General features: G+C 27.0%; 8 protein-coding genes across 8 annotated transcripts; 3 read left to right on the plus strand and 5 right to left on the minus strand.

The window, feature by feature from the left end:
* Nucleotides 1-3,781: 3,781 nt before the first annotated feature.
* On the minus strand, nucleotides 3,782-4,378 carry GO595_008713 (EF hand family protein; the record flags this gene model as incomplete). The annotated part of the gene is made up of 1 exon (XM_067922318.1): nucleotides 3,782-4,378. One exon carries the CDS (start codon nucleotides 4,376-4,378, stop codon nucleotides 3,782-3,784), a length of 597 nt encoding a protein of 198 aa, XP_067771074.1.
* Nucleotides 4,379-4,730: 352 nt separating this feature from the next.
* GO595_008714 (actin-related protein ARPC5) lies at nucleotides 4,731-5,168 on the minus strand (the record flags this gene model as incomplete). The annotated part of the gene is made up of 1 exon (XM_067922319.1): nucleotides 4,731-5,168. The coding sequence occupies one exon, from the start codon at nucleotides 5,166-5,168 to the stop codon at nucleotides 4,731-4,733; it is 438 nt and encodes a 145-aa protein (XP_067771075.1).
* Nucleotides 5,169-6,203: 1,035 nt separating this feature from the next.
* GO595_008715 (E3 ubiquitin-protein ligase bre1) lies at nucleotides 6,204-8,090 on the minus strand (the record flags this gene model as incomplete). Its single annotated transcript, XM_067922320.1, has 1 exon — nucleotides 6,204-8,090. One exon carries the CDS (start codon nucleotides 8,088-8,090, stop codon nucleotides 6,204-6,206), a length of 1,887 nt encoding a protein of 628 aa, XP_067771076.1.
* Nucleotides 8,091-11,463: 3,373 nt separating this feature from the next.
* On the plus strand, nucleotides 11,464-14,160 carry GO595_008716 (uncharacterized protein; the record flags this gene model as incomplete). The annotated part of the gene is made up of 1 exon (XM_067922321.1): nucleotides 11,464-14,160. One exon carries the CDS (start codon nucleotides 11,464-11,466, stop codon nucleotides 14,158-14,160), a length of 2,697 nt encoding a protein of 898 aa, XP_067771077.1.
* Nucleotides 14,161-14,279: 119 nt separating this feature from the next.
* On the plus strand, nucleotides 14,280-15,485 carry GO595_008717 (Ser/Thr protein phosphatase; the record flags this gene model as incomplete). The annotated part of the gene is made up of 1 exon (XM_067922322.1): nucleotides 14,280-15,485. One exon carries the CDS (start codon nucleotides 14,280-14,282, stop codon nucleotides 15,483-15,485), a length of 1,206 nt encoding a protein of 401 aa, XP_067771078.1.
* A 321-nt stretch (nucleotides 15,486-15,806) lies between these two features.
* Nucleotides 15,807-16,409, plus strand: GO595_008718 (small GTP-binding protein; the record flags this gene model as incomplete). The annotated part of the gene is made up of 1 exon (XM_067922323.1): nucleotides 15,807-16,409. The coding sequence occupies one exon, from the start codon at nucleotides 15,807-15,809 to the stop codon at nucleotides 16,407-16,409; it is 603 nt and encodes a 200-aa protein (XP_067771079.1).
* Nucleotides 16,410-22,128: 5,719 nt separating this feature from the next.
* Nucleotides 22,129-22,485, minus strand: GO595_008719 (uncharacterized protein; the record flags this gene model as incomplete). Its single annotated transcript, XM_067922325.1, has 1 exon — nucleotides 22,129-22,485. The coding sequence occupies one exon, from the start codon at nucleotides 22,483-22,485 to the stop codon at nucleotides 22,129-22,131; it is 357 nt and encodes a 118-aa protein (XP_067771080.1).
* A 418-nt stretch (nucleotides 22,486-22,903) lies between these two features.
* Nucleotides 22,904-23,551, minus strand: GO595_008720 (Ras family protein; the record flags this gene model as incomplete). Its single annotated transcript, XM_067922326.1, has 1 exon — nucleotides 22,904-23,551. One exon carries the CDS (start codon nucleotides 23,549-23,551, stop codon nucleotides 22,904-22,906), a length of 648 nt encoding a protein of 215 aa, XP_067771081.1.
* Nucleotides 23,552-24,637: the final 1,086 nt, after the last annotated feature.

Genomic DNA, 24,637 nt, shown 5'->3' on the forward strand with positions numbered 1-24,637 from the left:
AATAAAATTAATTTTATTATTATAAATTGTAATTTCATATTCTTCCTCATGTAATATTTTTTCTATTTTTTTGTTTAGTTTTATAAGTTCATTATATTCAATTTCTGAATATTTAATTGGAATTGACTTTAATTCGTATTCTTTCTCGATTTTATTCGAATATATTTTTAATGTTTCTTTGATTTTTTGTTGAAGCTCTTCATTTAAATAATGTTTCATGATGTCTTTAGATATTTCTTCATATTTTTCTTTAAGTTTTATTGCATCATTATTATAATTTTCATTTGGAATCGTTTCTTCAAGTTGATTTGTTAAATTAATGTGAAAATCATAGATTGAATGAATAGTTTCATTTTCTTGAAGTAATGTTTCTCTTCGCTTTGCTTCCTCTTTGATTTCTTCTTCAAGATAATAACATTCGGTTTTGATTTTGGTTAAATATTGAATAATTTTGAAGTGTTCTTCAAGAAGTTCATTAATTCGTTTTTGTTGTGTTTGCATTGTTTCCTTTATTGTCTTTGTTTTAAGATTTGCTATTTCACCTTCTGAAACTTCATCTGTTTTATATTTCTCGTTTTCTTCTTTTAATTCTTCCCGTTTATTTTTAAGATATCTAATCTCTGTTTTTAATTTTATTTTTTCTTTGAATGATGATGAATAAGAATTTTGATAAATTTTGTTTTCATGTGATCTTGATTGTGAAACAGATTCTTGATTTCTTTCATTTGATTCACTAGAATTCATTATAAATGTACGTTTATTGGAAGACGACCGTTTATTGTTTCGCTGAAGATTTAATATTAAATTACATTCTATGATTCAATGAAGGAATGTAAAAGATGGTTTAACAACTAAGCTTCAAAAATTTGAATTTGTATGAATATCAATATTTTTTAAATAAAAAACTGAACATTCATTTATGGTTGAGCTAAATTTTGCAAATGTTTAACAAAGGAAAATATATTTATTAAAAACAATAGAAATAATTTGATGTTTTATTTAGTAAAACCCTTTTACTGATCAATCAAGAAAAGCAAATCTATCTTTTTTTGAATTCTCTTTCAAATGAATTTTCTTCAACATCATCACTGCTTGAATATCCAGAAAAATTATTTGTTTGGTTTTCATTAACGGCGTTTATTTTTTCTTTATTTTTTCGCTGATTTCTAAAACGAATTAGCAATATAATAATCAAAGCACCAATAATTAATATTCCAACTACAACGCCGACAGCTATATAAATAGTTGTTTTACCTTGAGCTTTTACTACTTTGTTATTGGAAATATAAAAATCAGAATAATATGTGAAATATTTAGCATAAACAGTAGCTGAATATTTATAAAACAATAGTGATGTTGGAATATATGTAAGTTTTGTTTTGATTTTTGTTTGAATAAATGATTTAGAATATGAACGATAAATACTTAATGATTTTGTATATGATAAAATATATGATACAACAAATGAATGTGATCCAATTACGGAAGGTACAAAAGATTTTGTCTTTATTTTATTTGAGGAAAATGATTTTGATTTAGTAAGTGTTTTTGAATGTACATATGATTGTGATGGCAATGGCTTACATCCACTAATTGTTTCTTTTGTTATATTTAATTTTCCAAATGTTTGATTTTGATAAGTTTTATATACCATAACAGATTTTGCTAAGACATCAGTAAAACAATCATTTGCAATAAACGGAGATGTTTTGCCATAAAAATATATACATTTAAGTGAAGTGCAGTTCTTAAAAGCATAACTTCCAATATATTTAACATTTGCGCCAATGAAAATTGTTTCTAACTTTCGACAAAAAGAAAAAGAACGTTGTTCGATAACAGTAACAGAATCTGGAATGGTTAAATTTGTAAATACGCATTCGCTAAATGCAGAATTGTTTATTATTTTTACATTTTTCCCTAATGAAATTGAAAATAACTTAAAACAATATTCAAATGAACAGGGTTCAATAACAGTAACAGAATCTGGAACTTTAAATGTATTGGACGTATTTCCATTTGGGTAACAAATAATTTTTGAAATATTTTTATTGTACAAAACGCCATCTCTTTTATAATTAGAGAAATATGAATTTCTTTCAGATATTTTTATGATTTGAAGATTACTACATCGAAGAAATGGATTTGTTGATATTGAAGAAACAGTACTTGAAATTTCAACATATTTAAGTTTATAACAATCTTGAAACATAAAAGGCCCAATTGTCTTTACACCTTCATCGAAATACACAGTTTCTAAACTATAACATCCAATGAATACATTTAATCCAATTTTTGTAAGAGGACTATTAAATTTCACGCTTTTTATTGCAGTACAAGATCGAAATGCACTTGTGCCAATATTTATTATGTTTCTACCAAATGAAACATTTTCTATATAAGGACATGAATCAAATGCATTTTCTTCAATCGATATTACAGAATTTGGAATTGTGAATGTTTTATTGGTTATCCCAATTGCATAAATAATGAGTGTTGTCATATTTTTATCATATAAAATGCCATTATTATCAGAATATTTTTGATTTTTTGTGGAAACTTTTATGTTTTGGAGACTACTACAGCGGAAAAATGAATATGGTGATATTGAAGAAATTGTTTCTGAAATATTAACACTTTTTAGATATAGGCAATTATGAAACATAAAAGATCCAATTGTTTTCACGCCTTCCTCAAAAGATACAGTTGTAAGACCAGTACATTCAAAAAATACATTTGACCCAACCTTTGTAAGAGGACATTTAAATGTTAAATTTTTTAAAGCTTTGCAATATTGAAATGCATATGATTCAATATTTGTGATATCCTTTCCAAATGAAACATATTCCAATTTAGAACATGAACTAAATGCACTATGTCCAATCGAAGTAACAGTGTTATTAATTTTAACAGTACTTAATAAAGTCCATCGAGAAAAGGCATTGTTGGGAATATTAGTTACATTTGCAATAATAATATGCTTTGTTTTACTTTGGTATTGCTTTGTAAATTCACTTGAATTCGTAATAGTTAATGTACTTGTTCTATTATCGAAAGTTTGAATTGCATGAGCAAAAAAGAAAATAAATATAATGAAAATAAATGTCATGTTCATTTTCCTTTTGATTACATGATTTATTGATTTAAATTTTATTGAATGATATATAATTTTTAAAAACGTTGGGAATATCAATGAGATTATATAATTAAAATTATGAAAATCCAAGTCCTTTTTCTTAAAAATGAAATCTTTTGAGGAGTTATCAAGTAAAATATTTCCATTTTTAAATTTATTGTTTGATGCTTTTTGCATTGCGATCATGGATATGAAACACAGTATTGAATTTATATTTTTAAATAAGTAATAATTTTTTTGATTAAAAAAAAACAGTAACGAAATAAACTAAATTTTTACCCACAAATTCTGCTGTCTGGTTTTTGAAGTTCGTCCTTAGTCAATAAAAAAAAAAAAAAATTGAATTTGATCAATCACAAGCGGTTATTACGAAATTTGAATATAATCAATACTTTACAAAACGGTTTTTCAGAAATGACAACAAAACAAAAAATGTTATTTAATTCTATGTGAAAGTTCTTAATAGAATATACCATCAAACCTCACCAGGTTTTCATTTCTTGTATTGTATGATTTATTCCTATATTTGCTATTTATTGAGATTAGTGTATCATGCGATTTGTGAATTATCAAATCTTTCAAAATATATGTAAAATCATAAAGCAAATCGGAAATTGTTTATATATTTTTTAGCACGATTGGTCATTACTCGGAATCATCATCAACAAATACGTCAACTTTAAGATTAACACAGTTAAGAATAGAAGGGTTCTTTACAGCTGCTGCTTCAAACTCTTCCAATGATATTTCTCCATCTCTATTAGCATCCATCTGGGTAAACGTGCGATCAATAATTCTTTGAAGTTGCTCATCGGACAAGTGAACAGCAGTATGGCCTCCTAGGCTTAATTGTAGTACTTCTTTGAGCTCATCCTTGGTTATTCTTCCATTCTTATCTATGTCATAAATGTCGAAGCATAACTTAGCTTTTTCTGAAATTGATGCCCTATTGGTAAGTGCAGACAGACCAGAAACAAATTCTTCAAAGTCAATGGTTTGATTTGAATCAGCATCAAAAGCAGAAAAAATTCTTTGAGCAAACTGTGCGTTTTGAATTCCAAGTGCTGTTTGAAATTCGTTTATATCTATCACACCATCATTTACTTGTGAAGCACTCAATTTTTGAAATCTTTTGTATAATACTTTGATCTCATCCTCGGTAAAGTGAGTTTTGCCCACAAGGTTCTGAGTGACTTCGTCAGTAAGGTTAATAATTTTTGGTTGGCTTCCAGGTTGCCCCATTTGAAAAATTAGTTCCAAAAAAATGACATTTTTTTTGATTATATAAACTATTCAATTCCCTCCCTGAAATTCAGCAGCCGTTAAAATAATCGGCCGTTAAATACGATAGTATCAGCTTAACTTTTTGAATGAAATTCTATTAAAACCGATCGAAAAGTTTTACTCATCATCATACAACTTTGTTGTTTATTTTCAAGAAAAACATCCAAATATAGATAAATAATATTAATTATATAATATTATTCAAGTAACATTCCACAAAAAATTTCTTAACAAAACAAAATTTAATTTATTTTTCATATGAGAGTATTCTTAATTTAAAAATAAAAAAGATCACTTGGCAGAATTTTATTTAGACCTCAAGGCGAGTGTGGATTGAACGAATAATTGGTCCATTTCCATTGATTTTTGTGATTTCTTCATGTGCCTTTAAAAGAAGGTTGCAATCATATGTGCATTTTGGCTTTCCATCAATCATTTCACGTTCAGAGAAACCACGGTAAACAAATTTCATTAAAGTATCACGTTCATCATCAGTTAATTCTTTGATGGCAGCTGCAAGTTTAGCCGATTCAATCGAGCACAAAATGGAGCAAACTGCCTTAGCGGCAGCATCCTTGGCTTCAGTCATCTTTTTAGCTTGAACATCTTTGCTATCGCTTTTTTCGACGACATACTTTGGACGTACTGGCATTTCTTGTAAAACAACCTTGAGAGCCTTTCCTGGACTTGCACGAACTTGTCCTTTGGCTTCTTCTGCGCGTTGGTTAATTGTATCTACGTATGACATCCGAAAAATGAGGAATTTATCAATTTTTCTGAAAAACCGCTTTTTGTCTTCTTAATCAAGAGCAATTGTCCTTGTCACTTTTTGAATAATTTAATCAAAAATATAAAGAACTTTCAAAGAATGTTTGGAACTTCATAAAAAATTAATGAAAGAAGGAGTTAATTCAAATGAAACGATGAAATAGAAGCAATATGTTCAAGAAGGTCATAATCCAAATGAAATAGCAAAAACAATTCGAAATGATGAAGTAGAAAAACTTCAAGAAATACCATCACAAAATGATTTTGATTTTAAACAAAGATTAAACCATCACTTTATGAAAGATGTTCATTTATTAATGAAGAAAATGTTACATTAATTGATTATGCAACATTTTTTGGATCAGTCAAATGTTATAAATTTTTACTTATGAATGGCTCTAAAGTAAATAATACAGGTAAATATGCAATTACAGGTGGAAATATTGAAATTATTCATTTATGTGAACAAAATCATTTGAAAATGCATATGAAGCAGCAATTGAATTTTATCGAAATGATATCTTTAAATATATTTATGAAAATAAATTAGATAAAATTGAAAAGTTAGAAGAATTAGGAACAAAATGTATTTTATATAACAATTATGAAACTTTTTTTTATTTAGAAAAAGAAGGAATGAAAATTTGCGATTCACTTATTAATGAATCGTTTTTCATCGAAACGATATATCATTATTTTTATGAATATAAAATTGTGCTTATTAAAAACTTAGAAATATTAGGAGTTGCATGTGTTTGTTATCATAACTATGAAATTTTATCATATTTAATAAAGGTAGGAATGAAAATGAATGCTTTAGTTATTAATAACTAGTTAAATTTAATCAATTCCAAGGTGTTTTGGTTTTCTCTGCAGCATCAGGAAACATTGAACTTGTAAAATATTTTCTTAATCATTCATAAGAAATTGTTAAATTACTTTCGAATAAATAGGAAATTAGTAATTATTATATCTTTATTAATTAATAAAATTTTATAATTAAAAAACAATTTTATTATTGGAAGAAGAAAGGCTTCAATTGACTTTCATCATATAATCGATCACAAATCAAGCATTTATGTTCTCCTGATTTTTGTAAACACATCCTACACATTACATGTCCGCATGATGCCAGAATTGTGTCTCTTACATTTTCTTTACAGATTGGACAAATCAGCATTTCTCTGTAATGATCAACTTCATTTCTGTTATACTGATCTATACAATCTGGGAGCCACATTTTATAAATTTCTATTTCTTGTTGAGTATGTTCTTTTTCATCGACCAGTGAATCTAATTCAAGTTGACTTCTTCCAATTTCTAAGCACATCCTATAATTCAATGCCGACAGCTCATCTACTTCTTTTCTTTTTTCTGCTATTTTCACTTCTATATCTTTTTTATCGAAATGGTTTTGTAGCTCATTGAGGATCTTCTGTTGAACGTTAATTGATTCGTTTAACGTTGAACACAATTTGAATAGGCGGTCTTTCCATTCAAAAACTTCCGGAAGATTCAATGAATTTATGATGCTAGAAATTCCTTTTTCGTATTCTTGAATTTGTTCGTCTTCGCTTTGTCTATTTTGTTCATCATACTCTAGCTTACACCTATCCACAAGGATGTGAAGTAGTGCACGCTCTTTATCTGCAATTTGATCTAGAATTTGGTTTTGTTGAGATGTGAGATGTGAGATTTCAACTCGTGCTGCTTGAATCTGTGATACAATTTTGAGCTGATTAGCAACGTTTTGATACTCTTCTGAGTCTTGGTTTTTTGTAAGGAGTTCATTTCGAAGTTTGATTTGAAGTGACGAATATATACTATCAGAATAAGTCGAAGCATTACGCGTGGGCTTGCCAAACAAAAGCTGTAATAGTTGTTCTAAGTATGGCTGAATTTCTTTGCGCAATTCGATTTCTTCTGATTGCTTCTGAGAAAATACTGTATCGAGCTTTACTGCCTCTTGTTGCATTTCTGAGATGGCTGATTGAACATTTTGGGTAATGTTATCGACAAAATGATGAATTGAGTTGATCACTTCGACACATTGCGGAATTATTGAATTTTGTGATTTCAATAAATTTAAGGCAGATAACAAAAAAGAACAACTTGTTTTGAGGCCAATGAAAAATGGTGAATGGAAAAGATCTTCTTCGCTATAAATATTGACATCAATCTGACTGTTTAAATTATTTTGAGATTTCATCTCTTGTATGGATTCTTTGAGTTTAGCAATAGCTGAAAGGCGGTTAGCAATGTTCCTAATGAGGTAGCGAAGTTCTAATGTTTCTTCGCTAGAAGATGATAATCCAGAATTAAGTTCGTTGTAAAGCCATTTTATAAAGGCAGGTGGAAGACTATCAATTGGTTCATTGGTCTCTTCTTCATTATCTTGGTTTTCTTCATTAGGAGTTGATGATAATTTTTGGAATTCATGATCAAGACGCATTTGTTGATCTTTTAAATAAAGAGTGAATTCTGATGTTCTTCTTGGATAATCTGGTTGTTGATATTCTGTCTTGGATAAAATTTTTGCACAATCGCATATTAAATTTTGTAAATCCTTAATATGAGCTTGTGCAAGTTCATAGTCTACTTTGCCAGAAGATACAAACGAAGGTCGAATACAATCATCTAGAAATTTGTAAATACCATCAGAACTTATTTCCCCAATTAAATAGCAACTAAACATAAAATCAAATGCAAGAAGCTCAGTGTTACGTATTATTTCATAGCAATCATTGGACAATATTTCACTTCTTTTTCGATTTTGTTCAATATTAAATTCCATTTGTTTAATTTGTTCTTGTATATCTGGTTTCCCATCACCATTAATTAAGTCATCAGGAATAAAATTTTGAACTGTAGGTATATTGTCTGTTTGTGGAGGCTTGATCATTTTTTCTATTTATTGTCACTTTTATATGGAGCAATCCAGCAATAAAAACAAATTTAATAATAAAAATTGATTTTTTTCTATGTTATTTGATTCACTTCTAGTTCTTCTACATTTTATGGTATTAAATTTTTCTAATATTTATGAATTTGTCGAATTAATTTGAAGATGATTCTAATGTTATCCCAATTTTTTTTTTCATAAAAATCACCAACAAAACGAATATGATGAGAATTCCGAATGTATACATTTGTGAAATAATTTTTTAAATGTAGATTGTTTGAAAAAGATTTTATCTGACCGTTTAAAATTAATGGAGGAAGGAACAAAAGATTTACTTATGAGGCTAAAAAAGATTCACAAAATTTTACAATCTCAAAAAACAAACTCACCTAAGCCTGTATTTGATAATACTAAAAAATCAAAAAATCAATCAATTCATAAGTCTCCAAAAATTAAACATTTCAAAAAAATAGATCAACACAAGCATGTTTACACGCAAACTTCAACAGAAAAAAACAGATCAAAATTAAAACAGGAAATAATGCCAATTCCCATCAAAGGAAAAAAATCTTTCCATAAACAGAAAACCACACCATCAAATTCTCAAACGAAATCGCAAATTCAGACGTTTGAACATTCTTCATCGAGTTCAACAAGTGATGACTTCATATATAATATTATTTCAAAAAGCAGAAAACCATCAACTAGCTCACACAAGGACAACCCAATTAAACCAAAAATTCACACTAAGCAAGTTTTATCAGGAGGTCTATCAGAGATTTTTTCATCTGATTCAGACTTTGATTCAGATTTAAATATATACTTGAACGATATATCAACAGTCAAAGCGCCATCAAATATTCACATGAAGTCTCCTTTTCTATTAAGCGATTCCACAGATTCTGATGATCTACTTGAACGAATGAAACTTTTTTCTTCAGACTCTGATAGTGATTTTGATGAATTTTTACGTAACAGAATCTCAAAAATTCCATTCAATCGCTCAAATTATCGAAGTTTCGACTCATCATTTGATGATGAATTTTTCAAATATTCTTTTGGAAATCCAAAACAAAACTATAAAATTGACAATTCTTTCTCATCATCTTCATCAGAAATTGATACTGAATTAAAATTATTATTAGAGAAAACAAGTAAAAGTCTCGAAAAAGAAAATATTCCAAAATTTGATTCGAACAAAGTTAAAACAACAAAACAAAAAACAGATAAAAGAAATTCTTTAACTGATGAACATATGATTCAAAAAGAGCAAAAAGCTAAAAATAAATTATCACCAAACAAAACGAATGAAAAAATAAACAAAAAACAAAATAATCGAAAATGTAAATCGCCAGAACACAAATCAATTAATTTAATCAATAAAGCAAGCGAAATCAAACAAAAAGAAAAACCAAAAGAAAATTTATATAAAACATCAGAACTGAAGAAAATTAATACAACAAAAACATCACCAAACAAAGCAAATAATAAAAAACAAACAAAAGAACAAATAAATTCATCAAATAATAAGTCGCAAACAAATAATAATAAAAATTATCCGAAAGAATTTCTAAATGAACAAATTCCAGAACAACAAAAATCAATTTCACCGAACAAATCAAAACAAAATAATAAACAAAGAAATTCAAATAAAGAAAAAGATAAACAAATTGATAAAAGAACTTCTAAAGAAGATAATTCATTAAACAATAAACAAAATCATTTAGAAATATCCAGTGATGAATTTAATCCTTCGAAATTACGTAAAATTACGCATAAAATTTTATCTTCTGATTCATCTGTTTCAGTACAAAATGTTCCAATAAAAGCAAAGCAAAAAGTTAAACTTCAAATCAGTGCTCCAATCGAAATATATTCCAAACCAATGATCATAAAACATAACAAAGAAAAACAATTTACTCATGAAAAAGAAAATAAAATAATTAATAATTCGAATACAAATGAAAAATATTTATTTTTACCTGAAATGTTTAAAGTAAATCAAAATTCGGATAAAATTATAAATATTGAGAATTCAAATGAAACATTTTTAAATGAAAAAGAAGATAAAATTAATAGTGACAATTCATTTTCTAATTTTAGTAATAAAATAAATGATATTGAATCAGATAATGATGGAAAATATAATAAAATATTCGAAATGCATGAAGCTGTGAAGCAAAATGGATTTTATCATGAAAAATTCATTGACTTGGAAAACGATAAATTAATTTCATCGAATTCACAAAAAGTTATTGAAATTCCTGATATTTATAATGAAATCGAAATATTTAACTCAAATGAAGAAGAAATAAATACAAATCCAATGAAAACTAAAGAAAATATTAATAGTGATAAAGAAATATACAGCGAATTATTTAATTCGGAAGAAGAAATAAATGAATTAAATATAAATCCAATGAAAACTAAAGAAAATATTTATAGTGATAAAGAAATAAACAGCGAATTATTTAATTCGGAAGAAGAAATAAATGAATTAAATACAAATCCAATGAAAACTAAAGAAAATATACATAGTGATAAAGAAATCAATAGCGAATTATTTAATTCGGAAGAAGAAATAAATGAAATAAATATAAATCCAATGAAAACAAATGAAAATATTAAAAAAGAAACCAAAAACATTTTTAGCGATATCAAAAATAATGAATCAAATGATGGGAAATTGAATAAATCAAATAAAATTCCAATAAATATCAACAAAACCTTTAAAGAGATTGATGAATTGTTTTTAGATTCAAACGAATTTGATGAACCAGAAAACATTTTAAGTGATGTTGAATTTGACAAAGAAATTAATCATTTTGATAAAGAATTAAACAAATCGAATAAAATTCCAATAAATATTAATAAAACCAAAGCAGAAAATAATTTAAGTTTAAATGAATTTAATGAAAACATTTTTAGCGATATCAAAAATAATGAATCAAATGATGGGAAATTAAATAAATCGAATAAAATTCCAATAAATATCAACAAAACCTTTAAAGAGATTGATGAATTGTTTTTAGATTCAAACGAATTTGATGAACCAGAAAACATTTTAAGTGATGTTGAACTTGATAAAGAAATTAATCATTTTGATAAAGAATTAAACAAATCAAATAAAATCAAAGAAATAGAAAACGAAATTTCTTTGAATGAATCAGAAAACATTTTAAATGACATTGAAACAGATGTAAATAATATGAAGCAGTCATCGGAGTATCCAACAAATCTTAAGGAAATCGATGAGTATAAAGACATTTTCAATTTGGATCCAAATGAATTCATAATATCTGTTCCAGAACAAATTGCGCATACTTCAAGTGAAGAAAAAGTATCAAATAAACACGATAAAGACATTGCAAATATGAATGAAGAAGAAGAATCAAATGAAAAATCATCAAAAATAAGTGAAATCATCAAAATATCAGATGAATTAATACTTACTTCAAATGAAGAAAAATCAGAAAATGAATTCAATAAAGAAATCTTTAGGATTGAGGAAGAAATAAATGAAACAAATCCAAAAATAAGTAAAATTATTAATAAATATGAAGAAGAATTAAAAGAAAATGAAAATGAATTAGAGAAAGAAATCATTGAAGATGAAAATGAAGAAGAAATAAATGAAACAGTTCCAGAAATAATTAAAAATATTAATATAAATGAAGAAGAATCAAATGGGGTAGAAAATGAATTAGATGAAGAAGGAATTAATATTGAAGAAGAAGCAAATGAATTTCCTGAGCTAAAAGAATCAGAAAGTGAAAATGAATTTGATAACGAAATTATTTCATTTGAAGAAGAAACAAATAAATTGAACGAATTTCCTGAGCTAAATGAATCAGAAAGCGAAATTAAATCGAATGAATATGATAAGGAAATTATTTCATTTGAAGAAGAAACAAATAAATTAAACGAATTTGCTGAACTAAATGAATCAGAAAGCGAAATTAAATCGAATGAATATGAAAAAGAAATTAATAAATTTGAAGAAGAATCATATTCATCTACTTCCAAACATTCAAATAATGATCCTATAAATCAAATTAAAGAATTGACAAAACATATCGAAAGTGTTATATCAGATTTAGATGAACTTATTTCATCTGATAATAATTCATCTGAAGATTTATCAAATCCTAAAAATGAAATAAAAGAAGAAAACATAAAACCAAAACAAAATAATGAAAACGTTTCAATAATTAACAATAAAACTCAAAGCGATACATCATCCACAGATCACATTATAACACCAAAGGAACTTCAGCACACAGACAGCAATGTAAATAAAGAAGCAAACAATGAAAGTTTGGATGAATTGAATCAATTAAATGATAATAAACGTGAAAATGAAAATGAAGAAATGAAAACGAATTCAAATGATTTTAATTACAATGAAGAAAATGTTTTATCAAATTATAAAGAAAACGAATTTAATACATCGGATGATTTTAATTATAATGAAAACGAAATAATTCCAAACGATATCAAATCCGAAGAAAAAATTAAAGAAGATGAAAATGATAATAATGAAATAGAAAGTTTTAAAACATCTGCAATTAATGAATTAGTTATCAGTAATTTTGAAGAAGAAGAAGAAATTAAAACAGATTTCGATGTTAAGGAATTTATTGGAAGTGATTTCGATGAAGAAGAATTAAATGAAATGAAATTTAATGAAGAAGAAGAAGAAATGAAAACTGATTTCGATGTCGGAATATCAATTGAAGATGAAAATGAAAATGAAAATCGTAAAAATGATGAAAAAAGTAATGAAGAATATGAAATTGATCATTTCGTATTAGATAGCAAAAATAGATTTGATGACTTTGCACTTGATGAATTCTTAGCAAGTGAATCAGATGAGGAAAGTGTGAACAAGCGAAATATTGAAAAAACTGTTTATGATGAAAAACAAAAAGATAATTTGGCAATTAAAGAAAGTACAAAACTTAGTGATGACTTTGTAATTGATGAAATATCGAACGAATCAGATGAAGAAAATGTAAATGATTTAAAGAATGAAAAAATTGAAAGAACACCCGATAATGAAGAAGAAAACGGAAATAATGAAATTATAAAAGAAGAAAAAGATAATTTAAGTGCAAATGAACAAACAAAACTTAATGATGACTTTACAATTGATGATCTAGCAAGTGAATCAGAAGAAGAAAATGTAAATAATGAAAAACGTGTTTCAGATGAAAGCGAAAAGAAAGCAATTAATAATGAAGCTAAATCTGATGAAGAAAGTAGAAACAATTTAAGTGCAAAAGAGCAAACGAAACTTAATGATGACTTTGCAATTGATGACTTCTTAGTGAGTGAATCAGAAGAAGAAAATGTAAATAATGAAAAACATGTTTCAGATAAAGGCGAAAAGAAAGTAATTAAAGAAGAAGCGAATGATAACTTAGGCACAAGAGAACAAACGAAACAAAGCGACGACTTCTTAGTGAGTGAATCAGAAGAAGAAAATAACGAAGAAGATGAAACTGATTACAAATTGGAACAAGAAAATGAATTTAATGACAAAATAAAAATAAGTGATGAAAATAACGAAATAAAATCAAAATCAAATGGCGACGTACAAGAAGAAGTTACTGAAGATAACAAACGTGACGCGATCGATGACTTCTTTGCGAGCGAAACAAACGAAAAAACGAATGAAAAAACAGAAAATGCAAAACAAAACCCAAAATCTGAAGAATACAGCGATACCATTAAACTAAGTTCAAGTGACGAAGTAGCGCTCAATAATTTCCTTGCGAAAGAGTTTGATAAAATTAACAAAAACGATAACGATAAGAAATCTGAAGAAATCAAAAATGAAAGTAAAGAAGAAAAAAGCGGTCAAAAAGATCATATCGAAAGTCTACGTGCGTTAGATGAAGAAGAATCCACACTAAGCAGCGAAATGTTTGATTTAGAAGAAGATCTTTCATCAAGTTCAGGCGTAATATCAGATGAAGAAATAAGATCACTCATGGAAAGGTTCGGTATAAAAGATTCCTCGTCAAGTCAGTTTCTTGAGGATAGCGAAACAGAAGGAAAAAATTGAAAAATTGTTTATAAACGTTATTTGAGATTAATTTAATTTCACTTTTTGATGAACGATACAAAGTGCAAGCACTGAAAAAGTGGAATTACCGGCAAAACGTTTCGAACTGTGAAATAAAAATGAAGGTTAACCCAAACATTCCAAAGTATAGGGACCTTCTTGACACATACACAAATGCCTGTGAATCAGATGTTATGGAATATGCAGAAAAAGAGAAAAAGCTAATTCTTCCAATTCCTGAACAAGATTTAATCCAAAACCTTTTTCAAGATGTTAAAACTCGTTTTATGTCCGAACCAACAGTAATTGAAATCAAGTCACCGTGTATTATTATTGGAGACATTCATGGACACTTACTTGATCTTCTTCGAATTATCAAACATTTCGGATTACCAGGACCAACAAAGTATGTCTTCCTTGGCGATCTTGTTGACCGAGGCGAGTTTTCAATAGAAACTCTCATTATTGTTTTTTTATTGAAAATCCTTTATCCAACCCGTGTTTTCATTATACGTGGCAACCACGAATTTGCCACTCTCTGTAGTCAATGTGGTTTTCTTAATCAAATGTTTTCCTTCTTTGGTGATATGTTATTATATTATCTTTCAATTCAAGCCTTCGAATATATTCCGCTTGCTGCTCTTATTGATAAACAGCTTCTCTGTGTCCATGGTGGTCTAGATCCCAATCTTGTTAGTGTTGATCAAATCAAATCCATCAATCGTCCGATTACTGATTTCACAGGTGATTTTATTGATTCACTTGTCTGGAGTGATCCGTCTGACAACACAGAAGATTATGAAGCTTCAAGTCGTGGCTCGGGATACACATTTGGTGAGCGCGCACTTAAGTCATTTCTTGCATCCAGTAAAGTCACAATGGTTATTCGTGGCCACGAGTGCGTTTCTGGCGGCTGCAAGTTCCATTTTGGCAGGAAACTTGTAACCGTTTTTAGTGCATCGAATTACTGCGGAATGGTCGGCAACGAAGCCGGCGTTTTAGTTATACGTAGTCCGAGCGACTTTGAAGCACAAACATTTCCACCATTAAAATGGTTACTGAGAACAGATGTAACATTTACACAACAAAAACAAAATAATAATAATAATAATAACGTGAAAAAACAAATCGCAAAAAATAAAAAATCAACAACAAGTACACGAACATTAACTATGGCAAAGGAAACAAAACACTTGCCGAAGTTGGGAAATGGACAACCACCGGCGCAAAAGGAAAATAATAAAAAATTGCAGAGAAATAGAACTGCAAAAATCGCAAGGCCAACGGGAATGATGTCGCCAAAATCGTTGTTCCAGTTTTCTTAGGAATTGTTGTGTGAATAAAAGTGATTGTTGTTTCGGAAGTTTGTTAAAAAAATTGTGTTTTATGAAAAATGATGTTACAATCATCGTGGATTTCCATGACCAAATGTTAAGAAATTTCTTATTTCCAAATATTGCATTCTTTGTAAATTTGGTTTGAAGTCCTAATTCGTAAAAATAAATGAATTTAAAAATAGATTATCATATGGTAATGAGCATAAAATGATTTCACATAAAATATCAACTTTCTACAACATGAAAAGAAACATTTTATAACGTATTATTTACGTAAAAGTGACGTAAGTATAAAAGTGACATAAAAAAATGCAACCACAAATTCCAAGAATCGTCATGATTGGCGATTCTTCCGTAGGAAAAACTTCACTTGTTGAACGCCTTTGTAAAAACAATTGGAAATCAGATACAATGCCGACAGTTTCTACTTCATTTTTTGTATTAAAAGGAGATCCAGACAAAGATCAAAGCCAAGATATTCAAATTTGGGACACAGCAGGTGCCGAGCGTTACCGCGCATTAAACAGTGTTTATTATCATAATGCTACAGGCGGAATATTAGTATTCGACTTGGTTTGTAGAGACTCATTCAACTCATTAAGTTCTTGGGTAGATGAGTTTTCAGGTTTAGCGCAACCTGGAGCTACAATTGTTGTAGTAGGTAATAAATTTGATTTGTATGAAGATCCATCGTCAGCTGAAGATAGAGTTAAAATAGATGAAGCTGAAAAATGGTGTAAAGCAAAAGGACTAAAGTTCATTACAACTTCTGCTTTAAGTGGAAAAGGTATACAGGAGCTTCTTGACTATGTAATGTCGACAATTCCTTCCAAAGCCATTTCATATGTTCCTTCGTCAGTGCAGCTTTCAGGCGCTGATCAAGGAAATGATAAAGGAGGTTGTTGCAAATAAATTTATTGTTTTTTATTTTATTGATATTTTGAGTTTTAGTGAATTTTAATAAATAAACTTTGTAACAAATTTTATATAATTGATAAGAGATATCACTTTATTTCTTTTAATAATGTTTGATTCGTATTAAGGCTTTATCATTTTTGGTTGTGGTTCTTTTTATTTTTGTAATATTTTTATTTTTTGATAATTATCAACTATTTATAATACAAGTAATGCCACTTTTTGAGCTTCGCTCAAAAAGTGTCTCCGCCATCTCTATCTTTTTTTTTTTTTTTGCAAAATTATTATTAAGAAAATAAATTAATTTAATTTTAATATTAATTAATAATGTAATTCACATGACAATTTGTATTAAATTCGAGAAAACAATAAAAGAAAATATCATATTTTATTAAAAAAAACAATAATATATCAACTACAGATTACGCACAAAATCAAAAATAACGAAAACAAAATCATGGAAATGATTGAAATTAATATCTAAAAAATAACTTAGATCAATATCCTATAAGCAGGAAGAAAAGGCTCGAATTTATAAATAATCAATTTTACTAATTTTTTTTCTCTCTTTAAATTCTGAATATAATATCACAATTTAAATTTAAATAGCTATTTTCATAATAAATGTATTTATTAATCTTAAAAAATATTGTTTATTAAAGAAGATATTTTGAGGTTCAATCACTTTTTATTTAAAACGGTTAAACCCATTTTATAATAAACATAGATCGTAACCTTAATATCAACTCCTTAATGTTCAAGAAGTAATTTAACTATTTCTAGATTACCATTATTAGATGCTTTCATAAGTGCTGTGTTGAATGTTTAGAATAATTTCCAAATATAATTCTGAAACATAACATTAATTACCCACTTTCTATCGTGATCTGTGTTTTTAATAAGTCGAGTTTCTGTGAGAGATAATATAAATAATGTAAGAAGAAATGTTAATCCATATATAAAGATTAAAATCAAAGTTTAATACAATTATTTTGTTCTTAGATCAAAAAAATTATTCATCATCAACTGGATAATCATTGTACATCTATATAATTGATATATCAATTGATTGATGTTTATGATAGGAAAGAAATTATTAAATTATTATACCTAGAATAACCATTATTTATATTATCATAAAAAAATTGATTTGTAGGGAAATTATATAATTTTCAAAGAAACCAAATTTAACAAAGAAAAGAAAATCTTATTTAAAGGTGGGGCACACTAAATTGAATAAAAACTGATTATTCGATAAATTCATAAACGGTCTCCCAGGAAATTAATTTTTTCTCAAGAAATCTCGTGGAAGAATGTAATACTTACGATTAAAAATAAACAATATTTCTGCCTAATAATGTATTATTTATTTATTGAAAAATTAAGATTTTTGATAAAATATGACAGATAATTAAATTTTATATTAAATTATTTTATATTAAAATAAAATAAAAAAAATGGTTATTTTACATTTTTATAAATTTCCCGAAGATATTGTCTCGAAAAAGAAGAAGAAAAGGAAGAAAATTAAGAAAAATGATGAACAAATCATCATGAAAGCAAAATTCAATTATGAAATTAATATGAGAAATTCCATTTATTAATGTGATTCCATATTTTTTGAAATAAATTTAGAATCCAGAAAAATAAGAGAGAAAAAACAAAAAAACGCAAAATGCAATTAAAAAATACATTAAAAAAATTGAATTCAAATCGATCAAATTGCATTCAATTAAAAAAATTTTAAAATGAGTAGAGAGGGATAAGTGATAAAACAAAATAAAATCAAATATAATTACAAAATAAATTGAAATCAACCAATAGCGAGATATTGAAAATTCGAAGATAAAAATTTCAAATGCAATTTGCCAACACATTTCAATAAATATTAATATTATACTCTGTTTAAATAATTTATACAACACCGTAATTTATTTTATAAATAATGAATTGGATTTAATCTATATAATTACTAAATAAATATATTTCAAAACCGATTTTCTTATTTTAACTTTTATGCTTTTTTCGATGAATAATAATCGTATTTTTAGAATTTAAACAACATTATATAAATAAAGATAATTACAAAATATAAATCCAAGTATAAAGCTAAGATAATCCATTAATTATAATTTTGTATTATGAAGAATTCGAATTTTTGGATTTGAAATGAATAGAACTTTATCTGTCAAATTTTATCAAAAATATTAATATTTCAATAAATAAATAGTACATCATATGGAAACAATATTTATTTTTAATCGTAAGTCTTGCATTCAACCACCGAGATTTCTTGGAAAAAAAAAATTTCAGGGAGACCGTTTATACTGGATCCTTATAAAAGAAGAATAATAAGATAAGAAAAAAATTAAGAGAAGAGAAAAAAAGAAATAAAATTGATAAAAAATGAATCAAATCATGATATGGAAGCTTGCTGGTTGATATGATATAGGGAAAAAATGGCCAGCGCGAAGGATAAGAAGGAAAAAGTGCGTAAGTAATTCATTTAATTCGAAAATGAAACTTTTTCTGATAATAAAGTTATCAATATTGAATGACGATACATGTAAAGAATAAATATCAGAAAAAATAACCGAAATTTTCTAGGAAAAACTGGGAGCCGCTCCGATAGATGAAATTGAATGATAATTTTTGAAGAGAAATTACGGTTAGAGTGTCAACCGCCTGTTTTGTTCTTATATATTAAAATAATATATGATTTTTGTGAGAGATATAATAAATAATGTAGGAAGAAATGTTAAGACATAGAGACTGATTAAAAATAACATTTATAATTATTATTTTGTCATTAACTCAAAAGTAATTATTAGTCAATTAACAGAAAAATCATCTTGTGCATATATTTATAATGGGAGGTAAATCATTAAACTAAAATAATCATAATGCTTTTGATTTATATTTTTATAATATTGAAGGGAAAGATAAAATTTATAAGTTTTATATTATGTTTGAAAATAATATTTGGAAATTATTTAAATTATTTCAAACAGCATTTATTGAAGCATCTAGAGATGGTCATACAGAAATAGTTAAATTACTTCTTGAACAAAAAGAAATTGATGTTAATGCTAAAGATAAAATCTATATGTTTTATTTTCAATTTCAAAGTAATATTTGGAAATTATTTAAAATATTTAATTCTGCACTTATTATTGCTTCTCAATATAATCGGATAAAAACAGTAAAATTACTTCTCAAACAAAAAGGAATTGATGTTAATGCTCAAAATATTTAAATGTTTTATATATAATTTGTTTTAACGATTTAATATTTCAAAATAATATTTGGAATTTTTTTAAATTATTTTGGACAGCACTTATTATTGCATGTGAAAATAGACATACAGAAACAATTAATTTACTTCTTGAACAAAAAGGAATTGATGTCAACGTGATAAGTGTTTATTGTTTTATTTGTTATTTAGTTCAATATTTTGAAATTTCATAATTTTTTTTAGAAATTATTTGCAGCGCTGATGTGGATATCTATGAGAGGTAATACAGAAATAGCTAAAATACTTCTTGAACGTGATGGCATTGATGTTAATGCTAAAAGTAATTATTTTTATTATTTTGGGATATTTCAAATCAATACATGGAAATTATTTAAATTATTGATACAGTACTTCTTCTGGCATCTGAATGTGGTCATGGAGAAATAGTTAAAATGCTTCTTAATCAAAAAAGATTTGATATTAATTACAAAAATGATGTTTATTTTTATAATTTAATATTTCAAAATATTATTTGGAAATTATCTAAAATATTTGATACAGCACTTATATTAGCATCTGAAAAAGGATATATAGAATTAGTTAAAATGCTTCTTAAACAAAAAGGTATAGATATTAATGCTAAAAATATTTATATGTTATATCTAAAATCTATTCTAAAATCTTGATATTTCAAAATATTACTTGGTGATTACCTAAATTTTTTAAAACAGCACTTATAAAAGCAACTGAAAATGGACACAAAGAAATAGTTGGTTTGCTTTAGAAATAAGATATATGTATGCTCAAAATGAATAAAATCTTTATGTATAATTTTTATATATTCCATTTGACCACACAGCTTTTTATATAAGTAAAATTGGTGAATTCTTTTCTAAACACAAAGGACAAAGTATACCATATTACATGATGTATTCATGTGAATTTATATATGATAAATGAAGTTTATTATAAAAGTGCCATATGGGACACCCCACAAAAAATAAACGCATTTTATATGTTGAGGGTAGGATACAATGCAAACACAGCAAAAAATGTTTGCTTACTTGTATCACCTCTTATCGGAATAATTGATGCGATATATGTATTAATTATATCAACAGATAAGCATTGGATGTTTTTTATTGGTCCAGCGATATGTGTATATGCGACATTTTCTCTTGTTTTGTCAATAGCTACATTCACTATATTGATTTATATATTTTTTTTTATCACAGAAAGATATCAACAATTTTTAGTTCATTTAACTTTTTTCTTTACATTGGTTGCCATTTTCTTTAACGTGTTAATTTTATTATCAACATCTGTTAAAAAACAAATTGAGTGTTTGTTTCAAGTAGAATATCAAATTGAACAAAATGTATCTTCTTATCACGTACTCGATTTTACATCAATTTACAGAACACCTGATCAAATTCAAAGCTTTGTCAGGTTACATACAATACAACCACATGACATAATTTTTATTTCATTAATAATTTGGATTTTTCTTTTAATATATTCATATTCAAATATTTTTAATTCCACACCAAAACCAAAAGTTATTACACAAGAAAACATTTTAGGACAAGAATTCGAAGCAAATGAAGAATCAATAACATATTCACAACCACTTAATCAAAATGATCTTCATGAAGAAGATAAAGAAGAAGAAGAAAAACAAAATTTTGAAGAAGCGCATTCAGATTATTCGCACAATTCTTCTACAACACAAAACGAAATTGATTTAAATGTTATATCAGATCATTCACAGGAAACAAAGCCAAAAGAATTCGAAGAAAAAATAAATAATATCAAATCAGAGCATTCACAAGAAAAAGATGTAAAACAAAGAGAAGAAATCGAATCAGAAAGTTCACCATTAAAAATAGAACAACAAGAAACGCCATATATAGATAATAAAAAAGGAAGAATTTATGTTCCAAAACGAATTCATCCGATGGATATTCATGAGGAAAAAGTATATAGATTGGATGAATCATATGTTAATAATGAGAAACAAAAACAAAATAAAAATAAAGCGCAAAATGATAAGAAATATTTCTTAAAGAAACAAAATGACAAAATGTATATAACGCCATCAAAGTTTAAGCAAAGTTGGCATAACCAATTTGCTGATACTTCTTTAAATCCAAATTCAACATTGTCTCCGAGAAGAAATAGGACAAAACAAAACCAGTCATCAAAGACACTCCAACGTATATCTTTCTCTTTTTCTTCATCTAGTGATTCACATTCATATTATGATGACTCCGATTATTAACCGTTCGGCTTTTCTGATCTTTACATAAATTTGAAAGTACGACAGTGACAATTTTCTATTTCATAACTTTATTTTTTACATTGCATCAGTCAAAAAAAATTGTTTTTTTCCTTTTTGATTGAAAACAAGCTAAAACAACAAAACAAATCTAGACATTTGACGTGAAATTTGCAAAAAAAAAATGTCTTAGCAATGTTTAATTATTTGAACCAAAAATTGGTATCACGTGCTTTTTGTTTCTCTGCATTCACGATCTCACCTATTGCTAATAAGTCGCCATATGTAGCTTTTCCGTTTTCCATATCTTTAAAAACTTTTCTTTCCATTACTTCAGCTTTTCTCTTTCGAACATCTGGATTATCATCTTTTTCAAATATTGGCTCTACGTTCTTCGACCTACCAAAGTCAAGATTCATGAATTTTTTGTCGTTATATATCATATCAATTGTCTTATCATTAACACCAAAAATATCAAAGATATTATCGCTAAGTCCAAGCAAACTAGGAGCGCTGTATTGATCCTCGAAGCCTGAGTTAGATGATTCTTCTGCACCCATAAAAAATAATGAAGTGTTTTCAGACTTTAAATTTTGCTTGTATTATATTTTGCCATTTAACCAAATTTCTATAATATGTTTTGCCATATGACAAATTTTATTTTGAATAGGTTATGTCAACAATCTTGGTCGGCAACATTCTAAGTAAATTCATCATATGATTGAACAGAATGTTATCCTGCAATATTATTTATTATAACTACATTCTGATCCCAAAATCTCACAACACTACAATAATATGTTTCCAATTCAAGTTGGATTCTTGGTTTTTTATTTTTTCTGTCTGCAAAAATCAAAATGATTAAAAAAATGCCAATTCATAAAAACAGGATTTTAATGGAAAATTCTAAGAGACAAAAATTACAAGTAAAATCATTGGTATATTAATATAAAAAGTTATTATTATCATGTTTTATATTTATTTGCAGCATGTGTTATTCTGCTGTGGGCGCGACGTCTCAGAGATGTCGACACCAGGATTGAGGTCGCGAGAATTCTCGCTTTCGATGTTATTATTTACGATGTAATTCACTAATGAGTAAATTGCTTCGTCGAGATTTGTTCCTTCTTTGGCAGATGTCTCAAAATAATCAAGGAAATTATTCTCCTTTGCATATTCTTCGATCTCTCTTTTCTTTGTTGGCCAATTATCGCTTGATGTAATGAGATCTATTTTATTGCCAATAAGTAATGTCGGAATTGGCTTACCTTCTGATGTTTGTACTTTTTCATCAATGTCCTTCTTCCAAATTTTCGTCATGTCAAAGGTAGCACTACGTTTAACATCGAAAACTACTAGGGCACCAATAGCTTCTCGATAATAAACACTTGTCATGTTACCAAAGCGCTCTTGGCCAGCAATATCCCATAACTGAACATTTGCATTTGAACCATTTTCTGCTTGAATTGTTTTGCTTGCAAAATCAACACCTATTGTGATTTTATAGAATTCAGAAAAATTACCATCAACAAATTTCCGAATCATTGAAGTCTTTCCAGTTCCCATGTCCCCTACAACAATAATCTTCACTATCTTTTGTGTGGTTTCTCCTTCATCATCTTCCATGTTTCGATTTGGATCGTTTTCTTCCTTTCAAATTTTTATCGTCAATTGAAAAGTGCTGTAATTTGAACGCATGAATTTTAACAAACTCTGTTTAATTTACGTTTTTGCCCTTGAAGAATCCTCCAGATTTATTTTGTGGGATTTTCTATAAATATAACGAATTAAATTTTTTTTTGTTGATCAGTTATACTATTCGCTTCAATAAATAAAGAATTTTTAGATATGAAAACTTTGTTTTTTGGTTCGATTTCTCCAAAACTTTACTTTTTGTGGGTATAACCGTTTAAAAAAGTCATTCAAATTAAAGTGGCGTCAAAATATTTTGGAAATCTCAGTTTTATTTATAATGGCCAAATGAAAATAAATCAGTATAAAATACAATAATGCAATACATAACATTGTTTATTATATCAAAAGGCTAAATAAAAATTTTGTGTATTTTTCAAATTTTTGTTCACATTGTTTTTATTTGATCTAGAAATTGGCTTAATATATTTTATTGAAAATATATTGTTAATTAGAATCATATTTTTACATTTTAGTGCAACAACTTTTTCTAAAAAGAAAGATATAAATTCTTGGAATTGTTTCATTTCTTTTGTGTCAGCACCAATTTTAGCAGCAGAAAATGGACTTCAGTATACTAAAGTAGTTAAATTGCTTCTTGATCAAGATGGAATTGATATAAATGCAACTGATATTTACTATTTTTATTTAATTTTTATTACAATTTTTTTATGTTTAACATAAATTTTTGTACAATCAGCTCTACGTTGTACCGCAAATAAAGAAATTGCTGATTTAATTAAGGAAAAATTAAATGATCCTAAAATCAAAAATATGATAATTAGGCCTAAACATAGGGAAATGGAACGTTTATCCTCCGAATATACACTGAGTGACTATTCATCTTTATCCTCGGATGGGTGTTCATGATTATTCACTTTAACCATCAAAAGAAACCATAGTTAATTAACTAAAAAATGATTGATCTTTAAAAAAAATTCTAAAGCATATTTATTTATATTTAAATAAGTCATATGAAAAATTTTCCCTTTACAGTAACGAGACCCAATTGCAGGTTGG

Source organism: Histomonas meleagridis (genome assembly GCF_020186115.1).
Source record: "Histomonas meleagridis strain 2922-C6/04-10x chromosome Unknown contig_7, whole genome shotgun sequence".
NCBI lineage: Eukaryota > Parabasalia > Tritrichomonadida > Dientamoebidae > Histomonas > Histomonas meleagridis.